Source organism: Myxocyprinus asiaticus, chromosome 32 (assembly GCF_019703515.2).
Source record: "Myxocyprinus asiaticus isolate MX2 ecotype Aquarium Trade chromosome 32, UBuf_Myxa_2, whole genome shotgun sequence".
Lineage (NCBI taxonomy): Eukaryota > Metazoa > Chordata > Actinopteri > Cypriniformes > Catostomidae > Myxocyprinus > Myxocyprinus asiaticus.
The window spans coordinates 38,993,248-39,019,975 of record NC_059375.1 but is presented as its reverse complement, the minus strand read 5'-3'; the positions used below and the strand labels follow the sequence as shown (position 1 = coordinate 39,019,975).

General features: G+C 37.6%; 1 protein-coding gene across 1 annotated transcript in view; it reads left to right on the top strand.

The window, feature by feature from the left end:
• Positions 1-121: 121 nt before the first annotated feature.
• The window catches only part of LOC127423637 (janus kinase and microtubule-interacting protein 3-like), an 80,607-nt gene continuing 54,000 nt past the window's right edge, over positions 122-26,728 (top strand). The window contains exons 1-5 of the mRNA XM_051668120.1: positions 122-273; positions 358-440; positions 4,667-4,754; positions 5,478-6,047; positions 13,654-13,893. Of these exons, the coding sequence (XP_051524080.1) occupies positions 13,759-13,893 (135 nt within the window). The 5' untranslated portion in view covers positions 122-273; positions 358-440; positions 4,667-4,754; positions 5,478-6,047; positions 13,654-13,758. The remainder of the gene's footprint in view (positions 274-357; positions 441-4,666; positions 4,755-5,477; positions 6,048-13,653; positions 13,894-26,728) is intronic.

The window sequence follows — 26,728 nt, the reverse complement described above, 5'->3', positions numbered from 1 at the left end:
GTCCAACAGCAAGTGAATTATTCCACGAAACCACACAGCTGCTGGTGAGCCAGCCTGCACCAGAATATAGGGCAGACAGAAGCATGACAACAATACTGGCACTCGGGATGCCAGATTGTGCGAATCACCACCTAAATGTTGTTGCCAGATTGCGGTCAAAAACTCCTCCAGGTTTTATCCCCGTCTTTGAATGTTTGCCAGTCAAGGGATCATTAGTCCATGCACTGACCATCTGATGCATATTGCACACAAAATTGGAAAACACCTTCTCAAGTTAGTAATTGCTAATTTGATTGGCTGGTTTGATGGTATTTCTGTAAGTTAAAGCTCACAGGGCTTTTTTATCAATCTGCCTAGAAACAGATTCACAAGGTTCTGGGTTGATACCGCGACAAGCACTTTTGAGGAGGAAATTGACTGAATTTTCCAAAGTTTGCCAGGTTAGTGACATCAAATGTTTTAAAGATATTCAGAGTTTGTTTAAGGCACATAATACAGAGTAAAGCGGATATCCATGAGCATAACTGCATATTCTGCTTTGTTTATTTAGTTACGTCTGTGAAATAGCCTGTACTGGGGTTTTCTTTGCTGTAATTAAGACTCTTTACAAATTTTCTGCAAGTTTTCCGTGCAATCGCTCGTGGAGACTGCTGCGCTATTTTTTTAAAATATCTTTTTACCCACAGCTGCCTTTTATTATAGTATAGTATAATATATCTCAGAGAACCCCGCCCCTAAACGACACACAAAGGGTGTGTTCCATTGTGAAGGCTCATCCTTATGCCCTAATACCTTCAATGGTAAAGGTAGACCGATATATTGGTTTTATCGCTTAAATGGGGCCGATAGTTTCTTTTTGGAACTATCGTTATTGGAAAAAATCTATGCTGATCTATTGCTGATAGTTTTTTTTTTGTTTGTTTTATTAATATTACTCCATGTTCCTCTGTGGCCGGCGCTGGAGGCTTCTACAGTTAGAACATTTTGGTTCTACAGAAAAGGTGGCCTCTTCACCTTATTGCTCAGTACACCTTATCAGATGAAATATATATTTACAAAACCCTTCATCTGGTGAATATAGGCTATAAAATGCTTAATAACAGAGCCAAGTCTTAGCCATTTCAAAATAAGAGTACCCGGTGTGTTTAAAGTGTTTTATAGTCAAAAGTAAAAGTCCTGCGTTATGCAAACAATTTTCTTTAATATTTTTATTTATTTATAATTTTTTTGGTTAGTATTGGGATTTTGAATGCACAATAAACTGTCTCTGGGATCTTATTAATTTTGTAATAAGTTTGTAAACTCTGGTTACCTCTAATATAGTAAGGAAAGACTAAGAATATATATTTTACATTCTATAAATAATTTGTTTTAAACTATCTGCCGATTAATCGGTTATCGACCCTATCCACCACTTTAGTTATCGTATTGGAAAAATCCACTATCCGTCGACCTCTAGTTGAAGGGTGTAGGGCTCAAAAATATTGGAAATTCGGAACACAATTCAGCGTCATCTTTCCATGTCAAAGGAGCCGCTGTTACGTCTAACAAGGTTGACGCTAATCAACATCACTCGTACATTAAAGCTGCACTATGTAACTTTGTGCTCTCTAGCGACATCTGTGGTTGAAACTTAAAATTGCAAGCAATCTGGGGAAGAACATTTTATGTCAGTCGTGTTTCGGCACTGCTCTTCTGGCAGATGAATCTCATGATTTGATCTTACCTGGACATCGCCTGTGTGTGATCATGACTGGGAGATATTCGGAGCCGGAGCCATAACATGCTATTTTCATATTGATATTATGTTATACAATAAAACATTTGAAACTGAAATATGACTTGCTTTGATGAAGATGAAAAACACTCCTATTTACATATTTTGAATGAATACATTTTTCATTTTCTGACACTACACTCAAAGCGCTTTTACATTGCGAACAGGGGACTCAATCTCCACAACCAACACCAGTTACCAGTATATTTTAAAATTATTATTCAAGTATTTTATCTACTATTATTGTTTGTATTGTACTACACTGGCGGTCAAATTCAAAAGTAACATTCAGTATCATTAAGTACTGCAGTGCATCTCCTCATGGACTGCACCAGATTTGGACTGCACCAAGTTCTTAGACATTTCTGGGGGGAATGGCCCTAGCCCTCACCCTCTGATCCAACAGGTCCCAGACGTGCTCAATGGGATTGAGATCCGGGCTCTTCACTGGCCATGGCAGAACACTGACATTCCTGTCTTGCAGGAAATCATGCACAGAATGAGCAGTATGGCTGGTGGCATTGTCATGCTGGAAGGTCATGTCAGGATGAGCCTGCAGGAAGGGTACCACATGAGGGATGAGGGTGTCTTCCTTGTAACGCACAGCAATGAGATTGCATGCAATGACAACAAGCTCAGTCCGATGATGCTGTGACACACCGCCCCAGACCATGACGGACCCTCCACCTCCAAATCGATCCTGCTCCAGAGTACAGGCCTCGGTGTAACGTTCATTCCTTCGATGGTCAGACTTGCGTTTATCATCACCCCTGGTGAGACAAAACTGCGACTCATCAGTGAAGAGCACTTTTTACCAGTCTTGTGTGGTCCAGCGAAGGTGGGTTTGTGCCCATAGGCGACGTTGTTGCCGGTGATGTCTGGTAAGGATCTGCCTTACAACAGACCTACAAGCCCTCAGTCCAGCCTCTCTCAACCTATTGTGGACAGTCTGAGCACTGATGGAGGGATTGTGTGTCCCTGGTGTAACTTGGGCAGGTGTGATATTCGGATGTACCGATCCTGTGCAGATGATGTTACACGTGATCTGCCTCTGCGAGGATGATCAGCTGTCCTTCCTGTCTCCCTGTAGCGCTGTCTTAGGCGTCTCACATTACGAACATTGCAATTTATTGCCCTGGCCACATCTGCAGTCCTCATGCCTCCATGCAGCATCCCTAAGGCACATTCACACAGAAGAGCAAAGACCCTGGGCATCTTTCTTTTGGTGTTTTTCAGAGTCTGTAGAAAGGTCTCTTTAGTGTCCTTTTAGTTTTTATAACTGTGACCTTAATTGCCTACTGTCTGTAAGCTGTTAGTGTCTTAACAACTGTTCCACAGGTGCATGTTCATTAATTGTTTATGGTTCATTGAACAAGCATGGAAAACATTGTTTAAACCCTTTACAATAAAGATCTGTAAAGTTATTTGGATTTTTACAAAATTATATTTAAAATACAGTGTCCTGAAAAAGGGATGTTTCTTTTTTTGTTGAGTTTATATAAGGAGCCTCCAAAAACAGCTTAGTCCTTCAAGAGCAAGGATCATTTGAGACTTGTCAATTTGCTAACAGATGCTTAAGCAAATAATCCACCACTTTGAGAACAATGTTCCCCAAAGACAAATTGGAAGGATTTTGGGCATTTCACCCTCTTCAGTGCACAATATAGTTAAAAGATTCAAGGAATCTTGGTCAAATCTCGGTGCGTAAAGGGCAAGACGAAAACCACTTCTGAATGCGCTTGATCTCTCCCTCATATATCGCTGTCTTAAAAAACATTCATCTGTAATGGATATCATGAACATGGGCTTGGGATTACTTTAGTAAACCTTTGTTAGTCAACACCATTCGCAGCTGCATCCACAGATGCAAGTTAAGACTTTAAAATGTAAAGCAGAAGCCCTTCATCAACACTGTCTAGAAGCGCTGCTGACTTCTCTGGACTCGGTCTCATCTTAGATGGTAAGTAGAACAGTGGAACCAAGTTTTTTGTTCCGATGAGTCCACATTTCAAATAGTTTTTGAAAAACACAGCCATCCTGTGCTCCGGGCCAAAGAGGAAACGGAACATCCAAGCGGTTATCGGCGTCAGGTTCAAAAGGCAGTGTCTGTATTGGCCTGGGGTGTGTCAGTGCCCATGGCATGGGTAACTCGCACATCTGTGAGGGCACCATTAATGCAGACAGATATGTAAACATTTTAGAGTAGCATATACTGCCATCCAGCACCATCTTTTTTAAGGACATCACAGAATTTTCAGCAAGACAACTTCAAACCACATACTGGCTGAATTGGCCTGCCTGCAGTCCTGACCATCTCCCATTGAGAATGTGTGGTGCATTATGAAGCGCACAATACGGCAACAGAGACCCCATGCAATTGTACAGCTGAAGACATGTATAATGGATGAATGGGGGAAAATTCCACTTTTTAAACTTAAACTTGTGTCTTCAGTGTTTAAATGCTTAAGTGTTATTAGAAGAAATGGTGATGTTTCACAGTGGTAAACACTCGACTGTCCCAACTTTTTTGGAGTGTGTTGCAATCATCTGATTTGAAATTAGTGTACATTTAAAAAAAAAAAAAAAAATATACACAAGGTTAAACATCATATAATATTTAGTTGTTGTGCTTTCAATATAGCAAAGGGTGAATGTAATTTCCAAATCAATCCATTTTGTTTTTATTAGCATTTTTCATACTGTACCAAATTTTTCAGAGTTGGGGTTGTAAAAACATAAAACAAGGATTCAATAATGATGGAGAGAGGTTTTTAAAAACTGAAGTTCTATATATTCTATCTCGAGACATCTGTGTTCTGTTTAATTCATTGCACTGTGTCTAGCGTTTTTTTTTAAGCGCAGGTGTCACAAAGATTCAATGTTCTAAAGAATTTCAGGTTGCAAAGAGGACTTCAAATGACTTACACATGACTCCAGATTATTCTTCACCCAGAAAAATTCCTGTGCTTGATTTATGGTAAGCCAAAGTTTTTCTCTTTTACTCTGGTGTGCTGCTGGGCCACCATGCAATGTTAAAACTGTGTGTTTACTGTTACTATACTCTTACGAATGTTGCCTACGATGCTTAAATAAAATACAGTCTATTGCAATGAATTTACTTGCTTGGAGAAGAATTATAAAGCGAGTGAGCGATTTTGGGTTTGGGTCGACTTTGGTCTTAACATTTGACGGTACCGGTCGTGTTGGGTCAAGTTGTGTCACACTGTCTCTGATGTGGGCAAGATTCGGGCTTTCGGGACCTCTTGTAGTGATGCAGAAATGACTGCATCAGTCATTTCATGTATTTGTTATTTGGTTCTCATTTCGCAGGCGCCATCTCTATGGTTGGAGGATAGTTCACTGCACTACACTAAGATGATAACATTGTTCTCCAGTATTTTTAAGCCATCCTCAATTATGCAGTTCCTATCATCATCCATCTGCATGCTTTATGAAGTCTCCAACATATGAAAGCTATGCAGTGCATAGGGTAACACTTAAAGTTGGTATATAGAGGTAGATTTATTTAGTTGTTTCACAGTTCACTACCTCTCTGTAAATGCATGGGATGGATGGATAGTGACGTTATGTGATAGAGATGCAGTTGCAGTACATTGACCAGCGGGTGGCTACAGCATTCTGTCTTTCCATGTATATCTCTCTCTCTCACACACTCTCTCTCTCTCTTCCTCACACACAGGCACCCTCAAACCCGGGATAGAAGCCAGGCATACAACGCATCCAGCAAAACTGCCAAATCCTAGTGTGCTTGCACGCCTGTGCATATGTGTGTGTGTGTGTGTGTGTGCTCTGTGCATGCAACTGTCTCTATTCCTCTGCCTCCCCCCTCCTCTCCTCCTCTCTCCTGCTGGCATCATCTCTCGCTCTTCATCAGGGATGGTGAGGGAGTGTTTATGGTAAGTGCATAAAACCACTTCTCTCTCTTCCTTCAAAATATCTCCTCTAAAAAGCCGTAGCTCCCCCAGAGTTCCTCCTTTTTTCATTCGTTATTCCCGTTTGGAGCTATTCATGGTGATGCATCACTACCGGCTTCTCTATTACTGAAGATCCAGGCGTCTGCGCAGATTGTAAGCAGCCCTGTTCTGCTGTGGATTCAAGCATCTTCCTGCATGGAATTCAGGGCATGACAACATGCATCACTTGTCGTTTCAGAGCATGTGCTACAACTCGCACGTAATGATGGAGGACCAACAGCTTCCCGGATAAAACCGGCAAACTAAAACATCACATCTCAAATCATGCATTTAAGGTTAGTTGCAATCTTAATGCGTTGAATTCTAATAAAATCAAGCTTGCAGTCTTCACTTTTTAGATTCAACCAGGGTGGCATCAAATTTGTGATATGTTTTAGACTCGTGTGATTACCAGATAATGATCCTGAGCTCGGCCTGCTGGGATGTTTGTCAGAACTGTCAATACGAGCTGCGGAATAGCGGTGCAAAGGGGAAATGTTGATCAAATTATACTGGTAGCAGTTGCAGCCGCGCTTACGCAGAATGTTATAATGTTCACAGGCTGTCGTGTGCCCACTGAGACATTTGTTGAAATGTTCCCGAAGGGCCATCTGCGACACAGTCTCTTTCTGCCTGACATCTATTTCTTTGTATGCCTGGCAGAGAAACACAGCACAGGTTGCATAGGTTGTTTTCAAGTTCCAGGCAACCAATGATAAAATGTGCTGTTCTTTTGAATATGCATTGGTCTGAACTCATCTGAACTCATTGACTTTCGACAGGAAGGTTTAGCAAGGTTGTTTTGGTTTGTTTTTCATTCATATCACTGTTGGTGCAGCTTACTGTGTTATTGATTTATGTTCAAAGCTATTACAAGCAATGCCTTGGTTGTGCTGATAATAGACACATAATGGAAAGAAGACACAAGATATTGACCAGACTGTCACTTTCAAGTTGAATTTGACTCCAAACACAGAGTTTGCATGGGATGTTGTTATAAAATCAATATCATCATAAACTTATAATAACAAATGAGAAATGTGTGTTACCTTAATTTGAATGTCATTTCTTTGATTGGAGGCATTGCAAATGATAACAGTATAACAAAGCAGTGTTTTTTTAAATGAAAAGTAATTAAAGGTAATTTTCTATGTTAAAAATATCTTCAAGCCATTTGTAGGTTGATTCCCTCTAAAAGTGTAAACAAGGTAGCTCAGTGATGCAATAAATGCATTACTATATTACTATGTCCACATAGCAACATTGGCTCAACTAATGGTGTGAGTCTGGGGGTGGGACTATCTTTTTGGCTGACCAATGAATGCCATGGGGAGTTTTCGGAAAACCATTTGGAGACGCTAGTTACGCAGCAATTACAAACTGCACCTTTAATTCAAATGAAATAATGCCCTCATGTTGATGAATGTAAGTCTGAGAGGTAAAAATGACTGTAGTGTGCTGAGTCACTGTTATTCAGTGAGATTAGAGGCTTCATGTAATTATAAGTGTATTTGAATAGTTCCAGCATAATACTGTAAAGTAGGATTACCCTAATAGATGAAAATACTGAATCCCTGGAAATCAATGAAGGTGGCTTTTATTCATGAAAGGATCTTTTTGTAAAGTGGTTATAAAGGAGATGTGTTGCACTCTCTGCTTTCTTTATCATCTGTTAGGACTTCAAAAAAAAATTCAATTCATAGCAATTTTGTAGAATTTATAGAATTTTCCTTTTTCGGTGAACTATCCATTTAGTCTTAGACCCAACTAGTGTCAGTGTGGTTAAATTGTCATCATTGGTAATTTAGGCCATGGGTAATTTGTATCCAGGTAACAGCTGGTGATAATTATTCAGGTTTGATTCTCTGATTAGAGCTTAGTAATGGATCTGGAAGAGGCAGACACTAATTGAACTGTACTTCAGACCTGTCGTTAAAGCTACAGTACATATTAAAAGTGCTGTTATCTTACCCAATGATCCACATAATGTATTCAGAGCAATTGGGCAAGGCTGAAGGGTGTCTCATCACTTTTGGTAAACATTTTTTGGTAAAGAGAGAAGCATGCATTGCCTAATTCAGTACACATTCTTTCTTTCATTATCTGTCATACTTTGACAAGTACCATGCTGATGGAAATAACTACAGTGCATATATCTAGATAGCTGGGTGGCCAATAACTGACATAATGCAGATAAGAGTGGAGCTAGTTGTCACACGGGGAAGGTGTCACAAGGGGTATATCTCAGTAGCGACAAGATTTGGAGTCAAAAGTTCTGATATACAAATGCGTGTTTTCTCTTGCATAGGTTTTGTATGTTGGTTTCAAACATCTAGTTCAAGGGTCAACTATATTATGAATGCAGACTTTTATCCAAAAGGCATGTTGTCACATTTTTATTGGTGCATGTTGTCGCGTGTTTTTCAATATCATACATTAATGCAATCTATCTCTCCTACATAATATAATTTAATGACAGAAAAATGCACACGATGTTGAAATTATTTTACTCAATTTTTCACACAATTTAAGTCACTGTTTTCTTTTTTGAAGCAAAATTTGTTAATTGTCACTATATTTCAATTCAGTTATATAAAATAGGGTGTTTTATAGATTTATTAGTGTATAGCAAGTATACATTTATGTTCAACCTTTTACAAAAATTCATAAAGTAATATTGTAATAATATTAACCATGATTGTAACCATGATTTTTGGCAGAAACCATGATTCTGATACAGTTAATCATGGTTTTACTACAAATGCATGGTTAAACTATGGTAACTGTATTTGCAAAAGGAAATTTCACCCTAATTACATATCAGGTGAAATGATTGAATTCTGCAATCAGAACTGATTTTGATAATTTATTAATAATTGTGCACTGTACATATTATTGTAATTGGTAAAAAAAACATCCCACTGATCAAATAGCCACGAGTCATATGTTGTTGTTGTCTTTGGCATATATGTTACATGTTAACATGTGTTGCTCATGAGCCACTTTTCACTTATAACTTCATGAAAAATAAATTGAACATAAAATATCACATACCATCACATAGATGAGGGGATACCCGTTAAAACAAGCCCACACAAAACGTAATCGGATGCATAGGTCATTAGATAATCCACATGAAGCACAATGTGTACACAGCACATAATGTGATATCTGGCTAAAAACACGTTAGCTTTTCTGGATCAGATGACTTCATCAGAAATGATGTAGTATGTTGTCCAGCATCATGGAACGCAAAACCAATCGTATTAGGATTCAGATCGCTGCAACCAGAGATGGAAATCATCTAAATATGGGCGGAGAGGATTTTTAACTTTAATTACATATGGCCACCAGGAGATGGCACCAAGTACATGACACGGACTCAATGATGGCTCGAATGGAACTGAATGAGATCTCGTAACTCATGCCTGCATCCTTTGGAGAGAGAGCATACCTTTAGTCATTGTATTTGCATGTGTAACTGGACACTTGGAGATGTTTTTGGACACTAGGATAAATTATTTTTGTAATGTTATAACTTTTGATTGCTTTCTCGTATCAACACAACATTTTACTCAGTTACAGTTTTTCAGAGCTTCCTTATTTTCACCATGAGATATATAATGTCAAATAAGAAAAAGACAAAATTATTGGCTCAAGTTTATTTGTGATTTTTCAGCAGTTTCTTAGGCTCAGAGTCTCATAATTTGGCATCATAATCATTATATCATAAAAAATAAAAAAACACATTTTCTTTAAAATGATATCAAACAATTGACTCCCTTTTGTTTTATGTAGAGTTATAAAACTTTAACTGAAACAGGAAATCTTTAAAACACCTTCAGAGCTTAAAGGGTTCAATAGCTTCAATTTAGCTGGCTTTTGTTAGTAGCTTGACTGTTGTTTAAATACTTTAACTTATGTGTAGCTTGAAACTTGTCAAAATAGCTTCCCCAACTTTATATAGACCTAGCATGGAGCCACGTTCATAAGTGCAAGCAAGACACTGAAACTCCTCAAGGCAAGCCAAGAGCTCCCTGATAATTGAGCAGGAAGAGACACTTACCCATCTAGTGTACTTGCAAAGTGCATCTCTGATTACATCTTCAAAACAAATATGATATACTGAGTGCTCTTAAAGCAAATGGCATCCCTTATATGAATGAATTAATTAATTGCTTGCATATCTAGTAATATAATTGTTTTTCTGTAATTGTGAAAGTTGCTTAAATGCAGATGCTTCGATGCTTCTTCAACTGTCAATAGTGAAAGAGGTTTTGTGCCATATTTTGTCCTTTTCATAGTGGATCACTGAAGCACAATAACCATGGAAAACAATGGAGTGAAATCCCATACAAGCCAGTCAACATGTTGTAAGATTCCTCTTATCTTTTGGAGACAATCTGTAGTCTGCTGCAGTGATCTGTCATCCTTATAGCTGGGGAAATGTTTCTGCTGAGATTAGATGATTTGTGATTTGTCAAAGTATTAAATATCTCCAATACTGCCGAGGAGATACAGTTGTCTAGACTGATCGTTTTTCTCTGGAATCCAGACTGCTACAGTATATGCTATATATAAGAATTTGATGATAAATGTTTGAGTTCATATTGAAATCTTTGACCTTCAATTGCAGGCTTTGGTATCTTGACAAATATAAGCACAGTGTAAGACATGTGAGAAATGAAGAAATTATACACATGAGTCTTTTTCTTCACTATGGCTGTCTAGGAAAAACAATCGATATATTGCTGAAATTGGGGTAATGTTTTTCTCTCTTAAGGCAGAAAAGAGAAAAGGAGACACAAAAAATGTCTCGGTAGAAACAAATTGAGAAGCAGGAGACTTCAGCAAAAGTCTCCATTTGCTCTTAATGTAATTCCTGTCTGAGAGGAACCAAAGAGATGTTAAAGAGATCTGATTTGAAATTATTTATTGATCTGATTTGAGTCGGGTAGTCTGATCAGAAACTGATCCTGTGTTGAGTTGGATGAGTTAGAAGCCAAATGGAATGATATGACTTATTTGCTTACAAAGAGTTAAACTTTTGAAAGAAGGCAAAGACTCTTTCCATGTTCCAATTAGTGTATAATCTGATGTTGATACAACTGAGATAACAACCACTGTTACAAAACTTTTATTAACCATTGATTAATTTACTGAATTAATCAGCGTTGGCTGACAGGGATTTGCATTCCAACTCTGCGTGATGCCATAGTGACTATTGCCATGGTTACCAATGCTTGGAAGCAGTGGCATTCCTGGTTAAAATGCACATCACGGTTGTGGAAGTCTTTCTGGACAGGTCATGGTTTGAAAGTGAGAAGTCCCATCTGTTAAAAGCACAAAATTACAGTTAAATTCTATCTGGCAGAAGAGACAATGATGTTAAGAATATATAACAACCATGTGCACTATAAAAGTGTCACCACTTCTTGCTACTCACTGAACTCTCTGGGGGAAAGAACCTCCTCTATAGTAATTGGAATGAAACATTAGTTACTTATATATTCAAAAAAAAAAAAAAAAAAAAAAGGCTGTGTACAGAATGGAGTAGATATTGACCGATAGTGGATTTTACCAAAAACAATAATTACGGTGGGGAAAAAGGCTGATAACCGATTAACCGGCAATAGTTTTTAAATTCGATTTAAAGAATGTTAAAAAATTACTTTACTATAATGGGCACAGACATAAAGGCTACAAGAGTCCAACATGAATAAAATCCCAGATTCTGTTTATTGTTCAACCAAAATCCCAATAATAAATATACAGGTGCATCTCAATAAATTAGAATGTCGTGGAAAAGTTCATTTCAGTAATTCAACTCAAATTGTGAAACTCGTGTATTAAATAAATTCAATGCATACAGACTGAAGTAGTTTCAGTCTTTGGTTCTTTTAATTGTGATGATTTTGGCTCACATTTAACAAAAACCCACCAATTCACTATCTCAAAAAATTAGAATACATCATAAGACCAATAAAAAAAACATTTTTAGTGAATTGTTGGCCTTCTGGAAAGTATGTTCATTTACTGTATATGTACTCAATACTTGGTAGGGGCTCATTTTGCTTTAATTCGTTAAAAATCAAGTCTTTTGGACTAACGGTTCCATAGTTAAAGCCATTTTTAGATTTGTAATCATTATAGCACCACCTAGAGGCAGAGGTGCGCCTATTTTTTGTGTGTCCTCAGAATGATGCCATACATATGTGTACCAAATTTGGTGACAATATCTCATTCCGTTCATGAGTTATAACTATTAAAAGAGCACCTATTATGGTTTTTAAACGTGCCTAATTTTGTTTTAAAGGTCTCATACAATAAATTTACATACATCCAAGTTCAATAAACACTTTAATTTATTCATAATTTAAACTGCAGCATTTCCTTTTTTTCCCAGTGTCAAAAACGACTCGTTCAATGATCCGTACTAAAAGATTTATTCTAAACTCCTTTCAGAGAGCCTACTCTGCTCTGATTGTTCAGATGTCCCAGTCTGTTGTGATTGGTCTACTGCTTAGTGTAGTGTTTGAGGGTGGGTCAAAGCTGTTCGCGAGCAGCCAATGAAGACCAGAGGAGTGTTTTTTGTTTCCAAATTACATAGGTTAGTACAGGAAGTAAGTCTGGAATTACTAACGACCCGTTTCAGGTGTTCAAACTATACGGCATGATGCAATGAAACACTGGAAAAAAGAATTTTGTTTCTGTAAAACATTACGGTTGATATTAATTCTGGTTTATTCGTCACACTGGAATTGGAAGGTCAAGTCAAGCACATAGCAATATATTGTACATTTTGGCAAATGTAGTAGGTCATCCTTGCATAAAAAATAAACTGCATACTGTGCATAGTATACATATAGTACACTACATAAATACTAAGTGTAGTATGCTATTTGCAAATATAGCATAAAAAAAATGATGTCATATTTACATTTGGCAGACGCTTTTATCCAAAGCGACTTACAGTGCCCTGATTACAGGGACAATCCCCCTGGAGCAACCTGGAGTTAAGTGCCTTGCTCAAGGACACAATGGTGGTGGCTGTGGGGATTGAACCAACAACCTTCCGCTTACCAGTTCAGTGCTTTTAGTCCACTACACCACCACCACTCCTATTTCTCTGGAGGATGTGATTAATGTATGTTAATGTAAAGCTATATGGCTCTTAATGTTTGCCAGTGAGACGCGTGTAATTCATCACTAGCAATATAACAGGATTACTTGTAGAAAATTATCCGCCTACTTAAAAACCCTTTTGCTTACTCTGTTTTTTCTTTCTCACAGAGCATCTCTGCACCTGTTCAGTGACTTCATCATCTGCCTTCCTTTCAGCTATTTTATCCGGAAAAAAGTCACTTTTTTGATATTCAGTGACTGAGTCTCTGTTTTGAGAGCTGTAACTTTATCAGTAAATGGCACTATACCACTGTATTCAATGTCCTCTAGTCTTAAAAGTGAAGTTAGTCATGTTTTCAGTGTTACAATACTATCTTGTATCCCAGAGACAACTATAAGTAAGCCATTCTTAGGTTGATTTTCCCCAGATGTTTATTTGAGCATCACAACCAGCCCGACACTGCAACATTTGCTCAACCAATGTTGTGAGTTTGGGTGGAGCTATCTGTTTGTCCGACCAATGCACGATAGGAGGAAGTTTTGGGAAACGTGTTTAAAAAAACAAAACAAAAAAAACAGTGATTATTTTTTACATTTCGTTTTTACGTAAAGGTTATTCATTTGTTAGAAGTGTGCACTTGTCAAACCATTTCATGGGGGTTTTATTTTGTATTTCAGGCTAAATTAACGTTTAGTGAAACAGTTAAAATGTATTACTGTAGTTGTCCATTATCTCAATGACGTCTGTAAACTTTTGTCTTTTTCTATGAATTTCAGGTGGGTGGAAAGATGTAGCTGAGGAAAAAAACGGACCAGAATCTTGACCAATCACAAACTCAGGTCATCCCTGAAAGGGGCGTGGCCTGTGGACTACTGCCCAACATGTCCAAGAAAGCACCCAGTGGGCGGGGCAAAGGGGAGCGCCCTGACGCCATGGCAGCCCTGCAAGCAGCCAATGAGGAGCTGAGGGCCAAACTCACAGAAATCCAAATCGAACTGCAGCAGGAGAAGAGCAAGGTTTGTGTCTAGAGCTAATTCCTGCTTGTGGTGTGGCTTCCCTGATGCTGAAAACATGCAAAAGTGGTTTTCACTGTAATTGAAATGTATTAGGCGACTTTGTGATATTTTATGTTCTGGTATTATATGGTTCGATTACATTCAGTCTGGAAAGGGCTTCTCAGCTGTGGCTATTTTAAATGTCTGATTAATAGACATTTTAAGCTAAACTTAAATTAAGCTCTAGTTGATGTTGTTGTTTTTTTAATCCCACAAAATAGTTTTAACAGTTTGTAATCACACCACAAAACGTGTTGATTGAAAACCACTTTCAATTGGGGTGCCTTGCCCCATTGACTTTCCATTGTAAGTAGTGATGTAATTGCGTCTTTTTGTTTCCGACTGTTTATTTAAAAGATTTATTTCTCTGGAGTTTAGCCTCTGAATAGTCATCTTCTTTTGGCACATCTTCTGCATTTGTCACTAAAATTGCTTAGATCCGTATCCTGTATTATGTGTGTGGGCAGAACAAGAGTCAAGTCAAAGTAGGTTTATAAAAGAATAATTTATGGCAGCCACCTTTTAAGGGGAAGAAATTAATAAAGAATCCAGGGGTACTGAACTGAAGTTTGCTTCATTGCTTAATGGCAATGTTGTGAGCCTCTCATGTTTTATAGATTGGGTTTATTTTGATTAAGTGGCTGTGTGACCCATCATGTTTGGTGTTGGCTGCTTCATGGGCTCATTAGCATTGGGAAACATTGTTAAATGTGGGTTGAAAAACTATAGGCATTCCATCAGAGCAGGTTCAATGTCAGGCTAGCTTGTGACTTGACAGATGGTTAGGAGGTAATGGTTTAACTAAGTCCATTACTTCCATGCCTTGTTGACCTCTAGGGGTTTCTCAAGGGGAGAGGATGGTTCTTTAGAGCTGTGAGAGTGTTGAAACCATCCATTTCATGTCCTGATGATTGACAGAAGTGGTGTGAGACTCTGTTCACTGTCAGTTCGAACACTTTTGAAAAATTTGATTAGATGAAGGTAGCAGAGTCCAACTAGGGCTGGTCGGTTTTTCCGATTTTTCCGATTAATTCAAATTTGCGTTTTGACACGATCTTTTATAATTTTTTTTAAATCGAGAAATCGAGATTTTGCCCCAAAAAAATTGCAAACGCTAAAGTTAGATACATTGTAAATCCACCAAAGGCTGAATAAGGAAGAGAAAAATAATTCTTAGTGCTTGTCTTAATGTAATATTCCAAGTACGATTGTACACAGTGTGATTGTAGCTCAGCTTCATCCATCATGCAGGTATACACCGGTTTAAGATCATAACTGGCCTCAGCGTGCACATGTTGATGAACGGTCTTCTTACTTTTCTCTTTACCCATAAAGCGTTAGTTGCATGTCAGTTATGGGCACTTCATTTCAAATCATGGAGAGGCTATATATGGGAGAATCAAACATCCGCCACACCTTTTGCCATGATGATTCAGATCGATCGCAAATTATTGCTTTGTTCTGTGATGTGCATTTGGCAAGCGGTCATTTTGACAAACTTTGCTAGTTGAATTGTAATGATAAATTATTTCATATTGCTGCACTGCTCAGTATGAACCGCTAGAGGGCGCGTCTCTATCTGCAGGGGTTTATGAATATACACACAAATTGTTTGACGTACAATGAGTACTTTCTAGATAAACTTGATAATTTATAAATATTGATTTCTAGATAGACTTGATAATTTATAAATATTGATTTCTAGATAGACTTGGTTTGGATAAAATGAATACCGACACTGGCTAAGAATTATTTAGCAGTTTTCTTTTTCTATTATTTTTGTATTAGATTTAAATGTATTTTACTTTTACGCTCTTTTGACAACTTCCTCCATGGTGCATTTGGTGCATTTGTAAATTTTACTTGCACACCTTTGTTTCCTATAATGAAAAGAACTTGGATTTCTCTAACCAGGTTGCCTTGCATTCTCATAAAGAACATACAATTTGAATCATGTTGGAGTACATTTACAAGTTGAAAAAAAAATCGAATCTTGAATCATCCACAAGTTTGATAAAAATTTTGATTTTATTTTTTCGCCATATCGTCCAGCCCTAAGTCCAACACAACTCACTAATGTCTCAGTTATTCTGTTATGACACTGAACACTTTAACTTTTCGGAGATTAAAAAACAAATGTATTCACTTAAGGATGACGTGTAAAATTTGTTTCAGTGCTAAAATACTTTCTCCTATCCCAGCTTAAATGTATTGTTCACCCAAATATGAAAAGTCATTATTTACTCACCATCTTGTCGTTCCAAATAAGTATGCTGTAGATATGTTTGAAGAATCTTTAAACAGCCCTTTTTTTTTCTCATTGAAATACAGTTAATAGTTACTCATCAGGATTAAAAAAAAAAAAAAAACACTATAGAAGTTGTCCATATGACTTGTACACTATATTCCAGGTCTTCTAAAGCCGTACGATAGCATTGTGTGAGAAATGTGTTAAGTCATTATTTACTAAAAATCGTCTAAAGCATTTTTTCTTTTTTTTTTTTTTGCTTTTCTGGTGCCACCAGTGGTGCAGAAATGACACATATCTCTTTTAAAAATGATTATCTTTGCCTGCTCTAAAAGGCTTGGTTCACCTAAAAATGCTTGAATAACTTCATTGTTCTCATGGAAACACAAGCAGAACAAATTGCTGTGCAAATTGTTTGTAAAGCCATTCTTGCAAACATTTTTGCATTATGTACTCAAGAATTGGTTTTGAAAATGATTTACACAGAAAATAGTTTTGCTTGTGTTTCATAAATGTGGCCCATTGACTCTGAAAACAGAATAACTGCAAATATCAAAGTTATAATCATGCAGCGTTGTGTGATATATGCAACCTGGTCTCTTAGAATCACGTTACTATACCTACATTTTTGCTAAATGATTTTTTGACGGCTTGATGATTCGATATTTGCTTTTTATGAGACTATCGGTTGGGTTTAGGTTTAAGGTTAAGGGTAGGGAGCTATGTTTTCTTGATTTAAAACTCAGTGGAGCATAAAATCTGTTTGGGAGAAAATTTATTTCACTTTAAGCACCACTCGGTGGACATTTCACCTCAGAACTGCCACGAAAAGTGTAAGGAACCACATAATATATTTGAGCAACAATGTCGCCACAGTCACATCATTTTCTTGAGATCAGGCTGTGATTAGAACCAGTTTAATAATATTTGAATCCGAAAGTAAAGACTCACTGTGCATGTGTACACCGATCAGCCACAACATAAAAAACACCTGCCTGACTTCAGCCAGGTCTCCTAAGCAACCAAATTGGCCCAGTTGCTAGGGAGGTTAGAGTCACATGGGGTAACCTCCTCGTGGTCGCTATAATGTGGTTCTCGCTCTTGGTGGGGCGCGTGGCGAGTTGTGCATGGATGGCGCGGAGAATAGCGTGAAACCTCCACATGCGCTATGTCTCCGCGGTAACGCGCTCAACAAGCCACGTGATGAGATACGCGGAGATAACTGAGATTCATCCTCCGCCACCTGAAATAAGGCGAGTCACTATGCCACCACGAGGACTTAGAGCGCATTGGGAATTGGGCATATCAAATTGGGGAGAAAATAATGCAAAATAAAAAAAACACCTGCCTAATATTGTGTAGGTCCCCCTTGTGCCGCCAAAACATCTCATAATAGCATTCTATCTGAAGCTCCTGACCCATATCTGCATGATTTTATGCACTGCACTGCTGACACACGATTGGCTGATTAGATAATCGCATGGATGATTGTTGGTGCCAGACAGGCTGGTTTGAGTATTTCTGTAACTGCTGATCTCCTGGGATTTTCACACAAAACAGTCTCAAGAATTTATTCCGAATGGTGCCATAAACAAAAAACATCCAGTGAGCAGCAGTTCTGCGGATGGAAATGCCTTGTTGATGAGAGGTCAACAGAGAATGGCCAGACTGGTTCGAACTGACAAAGTCTACGGTAACTCTGATAACCGCTCTGTACACTTGTGGTGAGAAGAATAGCATCTCGGAATGCCATTCTGAGATGCAGGTTGGCACTGTTGTGGTGGCACGAGGGGGAACTACACAATATTAGGCAGTTGATTTTAATGTTATGGCTGATCGGTGTATATTAGTGTTCTCTCATTGTGTGTCTGTGTAAATACTGCAGTGAGTCTGCAAGATCAATACTCACATCTCAGGGTAAAAATACATGACACCAAGGTTCTGCAGGAAAGGACACTGGAAAATACAAATTGCCACTGAAAATCTGCTCATACAAGCATGAAAGCTCAATGTGAAACACCATTCGCAACACAGTTTACATCAGACATATTTACAAATAATACGTGATAATCAACAAAACAAAATGTAGGATAGTACCTTTTTTCCGGGAATTGTTTTGGAGCTTGAAAAGTGGGTGATGCATGCCAGATGGTTAGAGGGAAGGAGTTGAAAAGTAAAAGAGATATGTGTTGGCAGCCAGAAAGAAAATTTGTTTCAGAGGCAAAGAAAGTTTTATCAAAATATCATAAGTTTACAAAGACATTGCAAATATGGTTTACTTATAATAACATGCACTGATGAATCATGCACAATAAGACCAGGATCATGCATTAAGAAAGTATATAGGGTCCTGTACTGGATTCTCTATAAAGGTATTCCCTATACTGTATACATTTTAATGTATGTTGCAGTTTGAACCTTTTATTATCTGAATGATTTAGAGGGAACATAAGGGAAAATATAATTACTCTAATATAATTGTGGCTGACACTATTAATGTTCCCATTGAGAAAATGTCAGACAATAATTTTAATAAGTACAATCGAAAAATGTATTATAGATACACTTCAGTTATCTGATGAATTATGGTATACTGTATATACTGTAAGATCAGCCTGGAATCTGTTCAATGCATATCATATAGCTGTACCTACAGGAATTCAATTGTCACTACATTCTTGTTTATCTTTGATTTAAAGTCGAAGGGTAAATTATCTGGAATAATGCGTTCTCTGCCTGTGCACATCTGGCAGTAATGGGAGAGTTTTATTGTGATATTCTGACCCTTGTACCGCACAACTGGGAAAACACTCTAACAGGCCAATTACTGATTGTGCTTTAAAGCCAAGCGCACTTCTATACCTTTTTTCATGCAAAATTGCTTTTCTGATTGCAGAAACATGCAATCCAATGTTCAGGCATGACTGAGGGCACCAGTATTGTGAAGATGGGCAGAGAGAGAATAAATTGATTCATTATAATTTGCGAAAAATAAAGTGCACAGTGTTCTTAATGACAAGATGTGCTGGGAAAATATGGAGACAGGGTTAGTTCTGTCAAATAGCCAAAGGCGGATCTTGAGCCCTGCCTTGCCAGTAAATGACTGATGTATTTAAGAATCTTGTTAGACTAACAGAGAGCCAGAGAAACCCCGGAGGGAAAGACACAGATAATTAAAATTGTGAAATTTTGTTCAAAAGGAAGTTTACAAAAAATTAAAGTTATTTACTCACTTCCAAACACAAATGAGAATGCCCCATTGAGAGCTCCATATATCTGGGATATATCCTTATAGGAGATACTGCAGATACAATACTAAAATGCAGATACAAAAAGGAAAGTTTATTCTGACCCAGAATATAAATAGATATTAAGAGATCTTTAATACTTCTAGAGTTATAGGCACATCAACTTTGGAAAAATAGCACAAAAAGTGGTTTTCCCATTTTTGAGCTCGCACCATTGGCGTATAACATAACGAGGTGTTTACGTCAACTGATTTTAACAACGGACCTACTTATGTATGTGTAAATTAAAATAATGATGCTGCCACATTTCGAAGGTTATTTTTGATCCAAAGTCAAAGCGAAAGATTTTATTTTGACCCCAGTCTACAAAATAATTGATTACTCAGTATATATTGAAATGGCATTTTATATTTTAGCATTCATCACCATTTATGTTTATCTTTCACCAGTAAAAGCAAATACATTTTCCAGCGAGCCGATCTATACAACATAACTTTACCATTCAGCAAGACTCGTCAACAATAACATCATCCAGGACAACCAGAAACCTTGGGGTCATGTTTGACAAACAGTTAAACTTCACAAACCACATCGCAAAGGTAGCCCCATCATGCAGATTTGCACTGTACAACATTAGGAAGATCAGATCTTTCCTATCTAAGCATGCTACCCAACTTATTGTCATATCTAGACTGGACTACTGAAATGCTCTTCTGGCAGAACTTCCCGCATATACAGTCAAACCTCTTCAACTGGTCCAGAACACAGCGGCATGTTTGGTTTTCAATAAGCACAAGAGAGTGCATGTTATGCCTCTCCATCAAATTGCACTGGCAGCCATTGGTTGCTTGCCTCAAGTTTAAGGCATTGATGCTCGCTTACAGAACAGACACTGGTTCCGTTCCCCCCATCTAAACTCAGAGGCTTGCGACCGCAGGCGAATAGCGCCATGTTGTGCCATCTTAAAAGGGCACAAGATCACTTTTTTCGGACTTTCACTACCACCATTTCTCACTGGTGGAACGACCCTCCGAACTCCATCCGAGCAGCTGATTCTGTAACTACTTTCAAGAAACATCTAAAGAATCATCTCTTTCATGAGCACTTGACCCAATCCAACTAATGCACTGTCATTGTTCTTCCTAAAAAATAAATAAATAAATAAAAAAAATCACCCATTCTTTCACCACTGTCTATCATTTCCTCCCTTCTTGTACTTCTCTGAGCAATTTGAAACATTGAATTGCAGCACTTCTCATGTTATTGCCTCTTTATGAGGAATCGCTTCTGCTGTGTTCCTCATTTGTAAGTCGATTTGGATAAAAGCATCTGCTAAAAGAATAAATGTAAATTTAAATGGTTGACAGGGATTGACCCAACATAAAGGTTTGGAACAACATGAGAATGAGTAAATAATGAAAGAATTTACATGTTTGGGTGATCTATTCTTTTAAGACACTGTAGGCCAATGAAGTAGCAAACAATTCAATTCAAGTGCTGTTATATTCACTTCTTAACTTAAACTATAAGCTAGTTTTAAGGAAGACTTGACGCACACACCATGAAAATAAAGATCTCCTCTTCTCGTGTGCTGTGACAACACAGTTCAATGTGAAAACTGTCAGAAATGCCTTACAGATGTGCTGTCAGACTGCTGCTAGCAGCTAGCATCAATGCAGCTATTGTGATGGGCTTCGTGAGACTGACAGTAAGAGGAGACATAGGAGCTGTCTCTGCTGTTGTTAGGCTGGAATGAACAATGCTCTTCATGTATGATGGAAATGGATGGATTTGGTGTCTCACACGGCATGTCTCCAACTGTAAATAATAGTGGCCTAGGTTGTGCAATTGCAACTAGAATACTATAGAAGAGAGACGTTGGTTCTGATTGGTGTTTAAAGGCATGTACTCTGATTATTAGTGCAAAAGATACTTTTTTTTTTTTTTTTTCACCATACGTTTTAAAATTATATTTAGATTAAGTAACCATGGTGGTTCTTATGTAAGGCAATTTCAATTATTTTCCCTGACCTTTGTTTCACCTCTCTCTCTGATCATAATGTAAGAAGCAAGTCTGTTGGTGGAAAGGGACTCTGAGATAAGCATTGTTTCTTGTTTCTTCTAAACATCAAAGTCTGGCATAAAGAACTACTCCAACCTAGTGTGCCCCTGTCCCTGCTACACACAGCCCTCTGTAAATCCTGTATTGCTTTTAACAGGTTTTGCACATTATCCAGCTGTGATAAGTAGCACACATTTTATAGGCTGTAGTTTGTTTTGCTAACCTGCTCTTTTGTTTTGGCTATGTACTGTTAAAGGAATATTCCGGAAGTTAAGCTCAATCGACAGCATTTGTGGCATAATGTTGATTACCACAAACATTTATTTTGACTTGTCCCTCCCTTTTCTTTAAAAAAAAAAAAAAAAATCAAAAATCAGGGTTACAGTGAGGCACTTACAATGGAAGTAAATGGGGCCAATCCGTAAATGTTAAAATACTCACTCAGTGTTTCCCACAAGATTTTGTGAGACTGTGGTGGGTGGAACTCAGACCCTCTTGGGGGGTTCGGGGGTATGCTCCCCTTAAGAAAATGTTGTACATTTTAAAGTTAAATGCATCAATGTGGTGCACTTTGAGAGCAAAATTAAGAGGCTAGATCTATGAAGAACTTTGTGCTCTTGTAAACAATTGTATGCTCTAGTAGTAATTTAATCATAAACACATTGGTTGTATAGATATGAATGGTGATGACATTGCAAAAATGTCACACCCACAAAGCATAAACGAGAGTTTAACGCAGTTCACAAATGGTCAAAACACAAAATCAATTACAGCATACATTTGAGCCAGGGCTCGACATTAAGCATTGTGATGTGCTTGTCGTCCGGACAAGTAAATTGGTCATTCACTTGTCCGAGTAAAAAAAGTTACTTGTCCAGAGAGAACAAATGACATTTAAATTACATGATGGCCAACCTAATAGTGTACCTATGCAATCAACTAAATTCTCTGCGACCAGAACTGTAAACTGCACTGGGTAGGGGAGGAGGCTATTGTCATATGGTAATTATTTTGTTACGTATGGTAGTCAAATACAGAAATGCCTCCATCGTCATCATTAACAGCAGGGGTGCTCACACTTGTATGAAATGAGATCTACTTTTTCATCATGTTATTGCAGCAGGATCTACCATGTGCTATAAAGGCTATACATTATCACAATACCAAAATTTCAGTAGTCGATAGTGAAATTTGACAATTCTCAATACCAGCTTTAATACCACAACAAATAAAAACACTAACTAATATGTTAATTATGGAAGAATGGTTTCAAGTTCTTAAGTAATTATTCAAGACTAGTAGCACGCGAGTGCATGTTCAGCACACACACATACACTGCCTGTCAATCAAACAGGGCGCAGCTTTTACTAGAAAATTACGTGCTCTTGATTAATTTCAACAGCAGAATAAGAACATGAACTTTCTAATAAGTGGCACAGGCCTAGGCTATCACAAATATAGATGGTTATTGATTTGTTATTGATGTTTTAATCAGTCTGCTTGTCCGGTCGGGCAAGTAAAATTCTCTTTCACTTGCCTCTTCAAAAATCCACTTGTCCCGGACAAGCGGAAAAGCTTTAATGTTGAGCCCTGTGAGCCATCAAAGAAATGAAGCAAAAGTGCTTACCTGTGTTGAACTTACTCCTCAGATGCTGAAAATAGTTACATTGTCAGAGCCGCTGGTAATAACGTTAACATTAGATAATTGGTTCCAGTGCGTGTGTGTATGAGCATGCCCACTTACTAACCTTTTCTGTGTAAAGTTATAGCCAATTTTACAACTTCATTGCCATGATGATGTAATGTCAACAAACCCTAAAATGACTGAAAAAATTATGATTTAAACAACTTTACACCTCAAATAATACATTAGTTTTATCATAAGAATTAATGTAAGTGCTTTAATAAAATAATATGCTTCACATTTCTGCCTTTTTAAACCCTCCAAAAATTGGACCTATTCACTTCCATTGTAAGTGCCTCACTGTAACCTCGATTTTTGCTTTATTTATTAATTTTTTTTAAGAAAAGGAGGGACAATTCAAAATTAATTTTTGTGGTAATTAACACTGTGCCACAAATGCTTTCGATTGAGCTTAACTTGTACTGAGCCCGGAATATTCCTTTAAGCTTTGTTGATGGCATTTGTGGCACAGTGTTGATTACCACAAAATATATATGTTTAAAAAAAGCAAAAACAGTAAGTTGCAGCTACAGTTAGGCACTTACAATGAAAGTCTATGGGTCCAGAGTTCCAGACTGTTTAAAAGTAGAAAAGTTTGTGGGGGGCCTGGGTAACTCAGCAAGTAAAGACGCTGACTACCACACCTAGAGTCGCAAGTTCGAATCCAGGGCTTGTTGAGTGACTCCAGTCAGGCTTCCTAAGCAACCAATTGGCCCGGTTGCTAGGGTGGGTAGAGTCACATTGGGTTAACCTCCTCGTGGTCGCTATAATGTGGGGCGCGTGGTGAGTTGTGCGTGGATGCCGCGGAGAATAGCGTGAAGCCTCCACACGCACTAGGTCTCCGCGGTAACACGTTCAACAAGCCACGTGATAAGATGCGCGGATTGACGTTTCAGACGTGGAGGCCACTGAGGTCTATACAAGTCACTACGCCACCATGAGGACTTAGAGCGCATTAGGAATTGGGCATTCCAAATTGGGGAGAAAAAAATAAAGTAGAAAAGTTAAGCTGTTGTTTTTTTTTCCAACTTTTTAGCTGTGAACATACAGCATCTAAATTGTCCCTTTTGAGGGACTATTTTCTATGGACTTCCGGTTATGCATCACCAACATTATTCATGTATGTTTTATTATTTAAAAAAAAAAAAAGGAAAAAACTGAATGAAATTTTTTTTTGGTTGGAAAGTCTTATGCCAACACGAAATCTTTCAAAGCAGTGTATTTTTTATTATGATTATTTGCCTGGCTTTGTGTACCTCCTCTTTGTAACCATGAATTTAGCTTTTTTTTAAATATATATATTCTGTGGCAATCAACATATTATGCCACATACACTGCTGATAAAGCTCAGCTTGTATTGAACCTGGAATATTCCTTTAATGTCACGGATGGTTGGGTCTTCACCAGAGGCTAATGGGATGTCTTGGTCTCCATCTCTGATGAATACAAGGACTTTTGGAGTTAAACGCTGTCTCCACATACTCTCTCCAGCTGCATTAAAAATGTAAATTCCCTGTAGACTAACAGTTATTTGTCATCTGCAGTCCGGTGACCATCTGACCCAGTTTTGGTTCAGGGTGGTGGTGTGTCAGCCAGCTAATTTCACCTCAGGCTTTCCGTCTCCATCTGGCTGCCGACGATCAGAGCCAAAGCTATAAAGGGCAGCAGACCTGCAGGGTACAGAGCATTGATTTGCACTTTTCACTCATTGTTTAGGCTGTTCTTTCAGACTCTAACTGAGTTTAATGTGGCTTTGTTTAGAAGGCAATCACAACCCACTCTCTTTCCCTAATAATCACTCTTCGATAGGTTATACTCACTAAACCTGTCTAAAGAAAATTCCTGGTCATATTTAACCCCTGATCAATACAAAAAAATATGAAATTGTATTTTTCATAAAGAAAATTAAGCCTCCATTTAGGACCATTGAGCTTTTTTGCATAGTGACATTATTTTCAGAACACAAAAGAATATTCAGTCGACAGCATTTGTGGCATAATGTTGATATAAATATAATTTTGACTCGTCCATACTTTTCTTTAAAAAAAAGCAAAAATCTGGGTTACAGTGAGGCACTTACAATGGAAGTGAATGAGGCCGATTTTTTTGAGGGTTTAAAGGCAGAAATGTGAAGCTTATAATTTTAAAAAAGCACTTACATTAATTCCTTTGTTAAAACTTGTGTATTATTTGAGCTGTAAAGTTGTTTAAATAGGTTGTTTTAGGCTTTTAGGGTTTACAACGTTGTGTCGTCATGGCAATACAGTTGTAAAATTGGATATAACTTTACATAGAAAAGGTTAGTCAGTGTTTCTATAACATTAAAACCATGTTAACATGCATATTGTTTATGTCTTGTGGCTATAGTTTAAAACAGGGAGTGTTTTAACGTTTACAGATTGGCCCCATTCACTTCCACTGTAAGTGTCTCACTGTAACCCAGATATTTGCTTTTTTTTAAAGAAAAGGAGGAGCGAGTCTAAATACATTTTTGTGGTAATGAACATTATGCTGTGGATTAAGCTTAAATTGTATTGAACCCAGAATATTCCTTTAAGAACATTTTTAAGAACCCAGTTCTTATTACCATAACGTGTCCGGACATTTTACTTTTGCTATTCCCATTGTTTTCAGTGATTGTTGTCATTACCGTAACTTACCGTACTATATTACAGTAAAAAAAAGATCCTGTTGTACAGTGATTTTTTTTTTTCTTTATTAAAATCAGTGAAATTCTATGATTTATAAATACATTATAATTAAAGTAATATATCATATTTGCCATGTTATGGAAATGAGAATACCATTTATGACCATATTTTGTTGTATTGCGGTTGAGTGCAGATGAACGTAATGCAAAAAAGTCTTAATGGCCCTAAAACTTTTTTTTTCTATATGAAAAATATAATTTCTTATTTGTTTCTTTTTATTTTGGAGTAAAATTGGACCAGTACATTTTCTTGATAGGTTTCATAAGAGTCATCCCACTATGTCTGTCAAATAAAAGAGACAAAACTCCCCAAAATGTATTTTGTTATTTCATTTGTGTTATTTTTGGCTTTCAATTTACAGTAGTTCTTCCTCCAGTATTGCTTTTTGTGGTAGAAATTCAAGATGTAATCTGTTACATTTATTGTTGTATATCACGAGCCAGTGGCAGCATGTGTCGAATTGTGTTAGAACAGCAGAGGGTGTTCCTAATTTGACCCTGAATATTCTATTGTACGGTCATGTCCTGACACACTAATGCTCTATTTATAGGGCACACTGAATGTCCGTACTGCATTGAATTATGGAACATTGCCTACAGCTGTCGTGCAGCGTTACTTTGCATAAACAACACTTTTTAATACATTGTGTATTATGCATGATACTACATTTAATTGAAATCTGTGTGTCAGTTGTTCTCAGTCATATGCCTATTTGAAGAGAGCTAGTCAGCTCTGAGTTAAAGGTGCTGTAAATGATAATTTTTGGAATATCACAAATTAAATGTCCCTACAAACCTAACAGATATCACTGAAATTGTGTCTTGAGAAACCATTCTCACAGCT